Raw genomic sequence first — 9,871 nt, 5'->3', positions numbered from 1 at the left:
AGATATATTAGAAACAGAAAAGAGAGTGAAAAAAACCTTAGCTATTGTTTTTCTGCCCACTCAGAAATCATAGTCCGGAAAATTGATAAGGTAAACAGCAGAAGATTATAGGAGATTGTGGGCGTTTTCAGCAGAGAAAAAGGTCAATCTTTTACATATGGTTTTGGCTTGCCTCCATACTTGTTTCATCATGATTTGTTTCCGCTGCGTAAATCATGGTTTCTATCATTATCTTCGGTGCTTAAAAGTCCACAAAGACTTAATGGAGGACCAATGCTATAAATCACATTAACTGATGCGATGACTCTGCATTCGAATTCTTCCTTCCAGTACTGCAGTCAGCATCATGTCTCTACTTTTTCTTATTTTCCATTATTTTCCAAAGTCGTGCGTTGAATTGAAGGGCAGGGTACAACCGTCTTGAGACGGGTAAGGATGTGCTGCCAGAACACCCTTTTCCTTCTGATATGGGGACTGGATCTGATTGATGAAGCAACGGAAAGCCAAGGAATTAAAGTGTTTCATAGACCAAGCCCATGAAGGAGGAAGTTGTAATCCTTATGCCAAACCTTTTGTTGCTTTGCATGCTTGGCTTGCTCAACTGCCCTGCTACTGAATCCGCACCTGGGTTTCTACTTTAATGTGTCATACATGGTTTGTTCAAATTTTCAAAACAACCCCAGTTGCTATACTTCTATTTCTAGGTATATCAGAGCCATATCTGGGAGAATGACCATGATTCTTCACTCTCTCCTCAGCTTTCTCTGAGATAACAAAAAGACATGGCAATCCTCTCAGAACGAACAATTGTGCTACTCTTCTTTCTTTCTTCTCTTATCATCCATGGAAGCCCAAAGCCTACCCTCCTCTACAGCTTTTGTACTGAAAATTCCAACTATGTCCCCAATAGCACTTACCAGAGTAGCCTCAACCTCCTCCTCACTTCCCTGTCGTCAGATGCTACAATACTTAACGGCCGCAAATTCCACAACACGACCGCAGGCCAAGCGCCAGACATGGTATATGGCCTCTACTTATGCAGGGGAGATGTCACAGACGCAGTATGCCAGGACTGCGTCCAGACTGCAAGTCAAGAGATCCTGACCAAGTGTCCCAACAGAAAAGAGGCACTAAGTTGGTACGACCAGTGCATGTTTCGGTACTCCAACCGATCAATCTTCTCAATCATGGAAGAAAGGCCAAGTTTGACTATGTCTAACACATTCGATATGGAGGACCCAGATAGGTTTGATCAGATTGTGAATGAAACCATGGTGGGTTTGATTGAAAAGGCTACCCATAATTCTTCTGAGAGGGACATGTTTGAGACTGGAGAAGCAAATTTTAATGCGTCCACCAAGATATATGGCTTGGTGCAGTGCACACCAGATTTATCCGGCAGTAATTGTAGTACGTGCCTCGAGAATATTTTTTCTCGTATTACCAATTGTTGCCTTGGGAAGCAAGGGGCCAGGATTCTAGTTCCCAGCTGCAACTTCAGGTACGAGTTGTACCCTTTCTATGGGGACTTAGCAGCAGCTACACCACCTGCACCTGCACCTTCACCTCTGTCACCTCTGTCACCTCCAGGTAATAATACAGCCTCTGAATCTAAGCAATATTTGTTGATCTGTTCTCCTACTTCTTTGGAAGCATCTTAATCATAAAAAGACCACTTTTTTAGTCCCTTCTATCGGGAAATTTCGGCAAAATATTTTGAACTGTGACAATACTCCTGAATCCTGACCATGTCCAAAAACTTAAAAGATTGTACACCTTAAACAGAGACAAATCACCATGAACTTGGAGTTGATAGAAGAGCAACCACGTGATCTCACTGTTGTAGTGTTGTGTGCATTAAGCCCACTACAGACAAAGCATGCTGCTTCAGCATCCATACATATATGGCCAACCCAGCAGTCGTGGTTTGCGTTTTCTAGTCCAGTCTACAAATATTAAATATAACAAACGGACTAAGCTTTGGATCTTTGTTACTTCCTTCTTCACAAGCCAGAGTTCAATATAAATGGACTCGAAGTGGTTATAATATCTTCATTGAGCTGATTTTTGTCATGCATCCACTAAATTAGAACTCAAGTTTAATGGTAAGAGAAAATATTTGCAAGCAAAATTCTGTTTGATAAAAATTGGTAAATATGATTTCAGATATAAAGCATTTTAAATATGCCAGTTGCAGAGCCTTCCTAGAGATTTATCAAAGTGAAATTGACTAATTTTAAGATTATCTATATCATACTTACATCATGAATTCTAATTATGGGATTGAACAATATTACTCTCTTTTTTTCCCCTATTTTAAACCATTGGCATGACAATATTTCTTCATCTTGTATAGGTAAAAAGGGAAACTCGTCCCAACTTCTAATTGCTATCATTGTTCCAGTAGCGGGCACATTGATAATTTCTGGCTTCCTTTGCTATTGTTGGCTAAATAGGAAAAGGTGGAATATCTTCACAAACAATTATCATCATAGTTATTCCAATATTCTCTCTGTGGTGATCTTTTCTATTCTATGCTACTGTTTCATATGCAGGAAAGCAAAGAAGAAATACAGTTCTACAGAAGAGGAAAAAGGTAAAATATTAGTACCTGATCCGAAGGACCCTCTGTTTCTTGTTGTAGTAATGTTATTTACAATTTATGTTCAACTCTTTTTCTGTTTGCAGTTGAGAATGATATCACCTCTGTGCAGTCATTGCAATTTGATTTCGGCACACTTGAAGCTGCTACAAATAACTTCTCTGATGATAACAAGATTGGTGAAGGTGGATTTGGTGATGTGTACAAGGTAGAACTCTTTAAATGTGGTTGGCTATGATCAAAATTCAGATGCACTTGAAAGTAAGCATTTTTCCCTAAAATTTAAATGCCTTTTGCACGTTATCAGGGTACACTTTCTAGCGGAAAAGAAATTGCTATAAAGAGGCTATCTAGAAGCTCTGCACAAGGCGCAGTAGAATTCAAGAATGAGGTTGTATTGGTAGCCAAGCTTCAACACAGAAACCTAGTGAGGTTATTGGGATTTTGCTTGGAAGGGGAAGAGAAGATACTTGTCTATGAATATGTGCCCAACAAAAGCCTCGACTGCTTTCTGTTTGGTCTGCCACATCCTGACTTTACTTCTAATTGTCAATTGAAGTTCCTGAAATGGAATCAAATTGTGTTTAAATCTCACTAATCAAATTCCCAAGTTCCATTTTGTTAAAAAATATTAGTTCACCAATACTTTATTCTAACTTTAACATTTGTTTTGATTAAAACATAGATCCTGATAAACAAGGACAACTGGATTGGTCTAGACGGTATAAGATTATTGGAGGAATAGCTCGAGGGATTCTTTACCTTCATGAAGATTCTCAGCTCAAAGTTATACACCGTGATCTAAAAGCCAGCAATGTTTTGTTAGATGGTGATATGAACCCAAAAATTTCAGATTTTGGCATGGCAAGGATTTTTGGAGGGGATCAAACTCGAGGAAGTACCAAAAGAGTTGTTGGCACATAGTAAGTTCAGAGTCTAAAATCTGTTTTTCATAATCTATTTTTATATTGGATTTATTAGCTGTTCCATTCTATAAACCCCAAGCTACTAAAGAAAAGAAAATATAATAATTTTAAGAGCTAAAAGAAAATCACCATCAAGATGCAATGTTTCTGTAATCTTCCACAAGTTACCATTATATGCTTTGACTGGTATTACCCTCTATGCATTTTATACTACTCCATTAAGGTCAAACAGTTTTACGATGATATGCTTCGAACTGCAATAGGATTTTAAGGTTCTCCTTAAATTAGATTTCTATACTGATGTTGCTAGCTTGTAGTGGCTACATGTCTCCAGAGTATGCAATGCGTGGACACTTCTCTGCCAAGTCAGATGTATACAGTTTCGGTGTCCTAGTTTTGGAGATAATAAGTGGCAAGAAGATCAGTCGTTTCTACGAATCAGACCAAACTGAGGACCTTCTAGGCTATGTGAGTGTGAATATAACATTGGATTATTTTTATTTTCATTGATTTTGCAATCTCATTGCCATCACCTCTAGAGTTAAAGAAAATATATATAGTTGAATATCTAACAATAGTTGATGAATGGATGCAGGCATGGAAACTTTGGAGGGATGGTACACCCCTGGAATTGATGGACCCGATCATGAGGGACTCTTATGCAAGAAATGAAGTCATTAGATGCATCCATATGGGTTTATTATGTGTTCAAGAAGATCCTGATGACAGACCATCCATGGCATCAGTAGTCCTCATGCTCAGCAGTTACTCTGTTACTCTACCATTGCCTCAACAACCAGCATTCTTCATTGGCAGTGGAACGCAATCAGGCTTTCCAATAAAGGCAGAATCAGATCAATCTACAAGCAAGTCAACGCCATGGTCTGTGAATGAAACATCGATTAGTGAACTATATCCTAGGTAGGCCGAATATACTAGGCAATATCAGATATGCTTAATTAAAAAGAATGAACTTGATTTCTAAGGTTAATGTGGTTTTTGACTGCTCAAAACCTTAAAGTAATGCATTTCCAAGTTTAGTCATAATGTTTTACCGTTTGGAAACAATCTAATAGTGAGGTGTGTATTTTTTCAATTTACTTTAATGTGTCATATTTGTTGTTGGTGAGGGTGTGAAGTTCTCATCTCAGCCACCGAGATTGGCCAAAAGTTCCTACAAAGTAATCAAAATGTTTGATAATATGCTACATTTTTTAATCCAACCAGCTGAAATTTTACAGGCTTCATGTACTAATTGGAACAACACAAGCCTCAGCCTCCATTAATGTGAGGCATAAGGGTTTAAAGCTAATTTTCCTTGGGTGATGATGAGGTGAGACAATGGAGAAATTGACTTCTGTCAACATGAGACGTAAGAGTTTGAGCCTAATTGATCATTAGGCACAATATTAGGCCACCATCTGGCGAAGAATTCATGGTAATCGTGTACTCTTATGACCTAAGCCTAGCACAGATTTTGGTCTCTTGGGTGGGAATGCTCCATCCCCAAGTCATATTTGAAAACACGGGTTCCTAATGAAACTTTAATAAGCACCTGCCAACAAGGAAGAGAGGCTAGCCTCTCCGGCATCTGGGCTTAAAGTCAAGGCCATGCGTCTAGAACCTTGGTGTGTCTGACAATGGCAAATTTACCCTCCCTTCCGTCATTTATCTCATCATAGTAGTTGACATATATTCATTTTTGTTTGAATCAGATAAGATAAAACAAAAAAGAGCCTGGTTCCAAAACAACCCCAGTTGCTATACTTCTGTTTCTAGCTATACCAGAGCCATATCTGGGAGAATGACCATGATTCTTCACTTTAGAATGACCATGATTCTTCACTTTCTCCCTCAACTTTCTCTAAGATAACAGAAAGGACATGGCCATTTTCTCAGAACGAGCAATTGTGCTAATCTTCTTTCTTTCTTCTCTCATCATCCATGGAAGACCAAAGCCTGACCTCTTCTACAGCCTTTGTACTGAAAATTCCAACTATGACCTCAATAGCACTTACCAGTATAACCTCAACCTCCTCCTCACTTCCCTGTCGTCAAATGCTACAACACATGACATGGTTCAAAGTCGCGATATTGGTCACTAACTCAGAGGGTCCCGAGACATATCGGTCTCGGTGTATCGGTTTGGTATCGGCGATACATAAAATAAGCTAATTAGAAAATTCAAAAAAATATAAAAATATTATATAAATCATCATAAAAATATATACAATTAAATAAGCTCAAAAAATTAATAAAATAAAATTGTCTCATATTTAACATTATTTAAATAGTTATAAAAGTATCTACTCAAAGTTATTTATGATAATACTAATAAAAGAAAGTTATTTTATTTCAAATATAATAACATTTTTACTAACAAACATACAATACAATAATCAATTTCATGTTGAATGACAAGGGGGTTCAAAATCATCATCATCAGTCCTACGACGAGTATACAAATTGGGGTGGCAATTCCCGTAGTGAGGATATGGTTGAAAGAGTTGTTCATAACTCAAATATGTTGGGTGAGATGATTGGCTTGATGATCCATAATTAGGAAAATATGGTTTCGAAGGCTATTCGGGATCAACACCATATTGATAGTATCCAAAACCTCAATAAGCAATGCTACTGCTACTAAAAGATTGATCGTATCATATGAGTCACTAGCTCGTGTTCCAGTATTTGAATATCCCTCTGGATACATCATTGGAAATCGATCAAAATCATTTCTACTAAAAGTACTGGAAGAGATATCATGGTCTCTAAAGTTGTGACATGATCTATCATCTACCCCTCTGAAATACGGCCTTAACACTATACCCAAATTTTGTAAGTGCTCATCAATACGGTGATAATTTGATCTATGATAATCATGCCCACTAGAATAATCATCATCGTTGGGAAATGTAGTTAGTCTTTCCAAATGCTTTCATTGTTCCCATATCCCTGGTCGATATCCATGATTTGTATCTTGTGTGGCATAGTAATTTTCACCTCCTTATACTCATGACATGTTAGGATCTACTTGACTAACATAACCACCCCTAGTGCTACCATCTCCTCCAGTACCCTCACTAGTGCCACCAACTCCTCCATTTCCCCCACTAATGCCACCACCCCGCCTACTGCCCCCATTGTCACCATCATCACTACCAGAACTTGAAGAAATTGTTCTAAAAGTCTTACCTTTATGACAGGAATCAACATCCCTTTCTCTACCTTCTTCATTAGTGGGAAGACTTTTATCCAACCAATCCAAATTATCAGATGATAAAATAGGCTCCTCTCCTTCTCGTATCCATTCATCTAATATATCATCATCATTAAAGATATGATTCAGATCAATTGGATTGTATAAATCTTCATTGTTTCGCTCTTGCATCAAATTCTTAACTCGAAGTTGCATATTGTAGTGCACATAAACTAACTTATGCAATTTTTTCATTGCCAAACAGTTGTGCAACTTTGTATGAATCAATGACCATGTGCTCCAATTTCTTTCACAACCTGATGAAGAACACATTTGGCTTAAAATTTTAACAACAATCTTTTGTAGATGTGGACCTTCATCGCCATAGTTGTTCCACCATTAAGCTATAATAAAGAAAATGCATACTTATTAATCACTATGATATATTTAACAAAAAATAATGATAATTTCTTATTTGTAATAGACGTAAATAAAAAAATAACAAAAGGCTTTTATAAGAAATAGTTGTGAGAACACAGTCAAAATTATCAAAAAGATATTTCAAAAGATTTATTGTTTATAAAAAAAAAAATGATTTTATTTATGAAAAAATTAAGGTACCTAATCAATATCTACCAAAGTTAACATTTAAGCCTTTCAAAATGTCGTAATATCTGGATAGTTAAACAAGAATATTAAAGGTATAAAATATAAACAAATAAAATTAAGATACAAAGAAATAACTTAAATTAACATGCAAAATAATAAAACCAGAATTACACATAGGGTTCCATGTAATTGGTGATGCTTTTCGATACATACAAATCAATACCATACATAATCGTCGAGTTTACTTACCTTAATTTAATGCATAGAACAAGCGTTTATACACTGAGTCACCGATCTCATGTGTCATGTATGCCTTTATCGACTTTATAAAGATTGACCTTGATGTTTTAATGGCATTTTATGGAGTATAGTGATTCTAAAGATATTTTAAGCTGTAGAAATTACTTTTAACATATCGAAAAATAATATATTTTATTGGAGACAAATTATTTCTACTGGGTCAACGAGGACTTTCAGGGGGAAACTTGCTTGTACTGCTCTCCAATAAAAGTATCACCTAATCTCTATGGAAACCTTGCATTCACACGTGCAAGTCTTCAGCTCCATGTCCTATTGATTGACTGTCACCGTCTCGATTATGCCAGTCAGCCTCGAAAGTCTTCTGCTCTTCTTTCTTCCCCCTACCAAACCCTTCTTCCGCGTCCCACAAACACCATACTTTTTTATGCATTCTATGCATAATCACACAATGGCTTCCTGTGACGTGATCTTCTTTCCTTTTTTCCATTTAGATAAGTTTTTCCCTCATCACCAGTCACCACTACCCAACAACTACCCCACCTAACACATATTTGTTATGATACCCTAGTAATTCTTGGAATTTTGATTTTTAAAAGTTTAAAACTTTGATTATATAAAAATATGATAATTATAACATATTTCATCTAATTTGAAAAGTCAATTATTTTTGAGGTTACAAAATCCTAACTTACTATGCATTTCTAATGGTTGGAGGTTTATGAGCTTTAATAAGATTATCTGTTATATACACAACTGTTCCTTTACATTTGAAATCATCCAAAAATATCTACATAACAACAGTCACCTCTTAATAAAAAAGACTTTCCTTTACGTTTGAAACAATCCAAAAATATCTACATACTATTTTCTTCTTCATATCTTATAGCACAAAGTGCATTTTTCATCTTAAATCTTCATATTTCTAGGTAATTTGATCATGGACAAGTTCTTCATAATCTTCTTATGGACATACCCATAGAGGAAATACTGTTATGAACTAATCGAGGTTGTATCCCGGAACTACTATTGATTGTCTATACCACACATATGGCAGCGATAATAATTTTAGAATAGTGTGTTATTATATGCCTCATCAAATCAAATTAGTTTTTTTTTTTATGTTAATTTTTAATTTTTATAATTTAGATTTATCATTTGTTATATATGTGTTAAAAGTTATATATTTTATATAGTAGGAAAGTTTTCTAATAATCTAAAACCGTTATTCTTCCTTAGTGGGAAAATATAACATATTTGATTTCTATATAGGTAACTATATAGTGTTTCAAATTGATAGATTTCCTAATGTGAATTATTTTAAGAAGGAATAAATTTTTGTAAAAATGTGTGCAAATGTAAATGGAAATTTTCCTAAAATCTAGAAATTAATTCTACCTTGACATACTTGTTGAAAATTTTTAAACATTGTTGATAGTTTACTTATTTATTTTTCTAAGATTATTCTAAAATTGTTGGAAAGTAAAAATATGATGCTACAATTATATTTGTTTTGCTGAAATTGCATTATAAGTGTTGGATTTATAATTTATTTATTGAATATTGTTGATGAAAAATAAGATTTCTGAGTTACCTTCTGAAATGCCTAAGATTCGGATTGTTTGTTTCACTGACTAATTTTCTCGCCTCAAGTCATGAATGAAACTACAAATATGAGAACCATTATTTTCTCACAGTACGAGAGTCTTGACCTTCGTTTTGACAGAGAAAACAAAAATAACTTTAAGAGAAAGAACTTTTTATTTCTTTAGAAGAAAAATTATTCTTTCTCTTCTTTTCTGGGGAAATAAGAAAATGTATTTCTTCACCTTTATTTTCAGGAAGAGAAAGAGAAAATTCTCACATAAAGAGAGTTTTCTCTTAAGAGAGAGAAAAAAAAACTTTTTTAAAATAGTGGCAATTGTTGGATAGTTTTAAGACTCCCAAAAACTTTTCCCCTTATTTCTCCCATTAATTGGGTCGGGTCAAGTTAGCCCACTTGGACACCCAAACCCAACTCCAACATCTCCCCTTATTTATTTTTCTAAGATTATTCTAAAATTGTTGGAAAGTAAAAATATGATGTTACAATTACATTTGTTTTGCTGAAATTGCATTATAAGTGTTGGATTTATAATTTATTTATTGAATATTGTTGATGAAAAATAAGGTTTCTGAGTTACCTTCTGAAATGCGCAAGATCCAGATTGGTTGTTTCACCGACTAATTTTCTCACCTCAAGTCATGAATGGAACTACAAATATGAGAACCATTATT

General features: G+C 35.2%; 1 protein-coding gene across 1 annotated transcript; it reads left to right on the top strand.

Annotated features, from left to right (window-relative positions):
* Positions 1–396: 396 nt before the first annotated feature.
* LOC117923002 (cysteine-rich receptor-like protein kinase 10) lies at positions 397–4,657 on the top strand. Its single transcript, XM_034841262.1, has 8 exons — positions 397–1,590; positions 2,357–2,462; positions 2,556–2,596; positions 2,689–2,810; positions 2,910–3,120; positions 3,288–3,525; positions 3,846–3,996; positions 4,124–4,657. The coding sequence occupies exons 1-8, from the start codon at positions 783–785 to the stop codon at positions 4,451–4,453; spliced, it is 2,007 nt and encodes a 668-aa protein (XP_034697153.1). The 5' UTR covers positions 397–782; the 3' UTR covers positions 4,454–4,657.
* The last annotated feature ends 5,214 nt before the right edge of the window (positions 4,658–9,871 follow it).

This window comes from Vitis riparia, chromosome 10 (genome assembly GCF_004353265.1).
Source record: "Vitis riparia cultivar Riparia Gloire de Montpellier isolate 1030 chromosome 10, EGFV_Vit.rip_1.0, whole genome shotgun sequence".
Lineage (NCBI taxonomy): Eukaryota > Viridiplantae > Streptophyta > Magnoliopsida > Vitales > Vitaceae > Vitis > Vitis riparia.
Note: the sequence above shows the minus strand (reverse complement) of the source record. Positions and strands in the feature narration are given on the sequence as shown.

Excerpts from the sequence above, each read along its gene's own strand:
- LOC117923002 (XM_034841262.1), top strand. The coding sequence starts at position 783 with ATGGCAATCCTCTCAGAACGAACAATTGTGCTACTCTTCTTTCTTTCT. Across the intron at positions 1,591-2,356 it reads GTCACCTCTGTCACCTCCAG|GTAAAAAGGGAAACTCGTCC; the intron begins GTAATAATACAG and ends CATCTTGTATAG. Across the intron at positions 2,463-2,555 it reads TGTTGGCTAAATAGGAAAAG|GAAAGCAAAGAAGAAATACA; the intron begins GTGGAATATCTT and ends TTTCATATGCAG.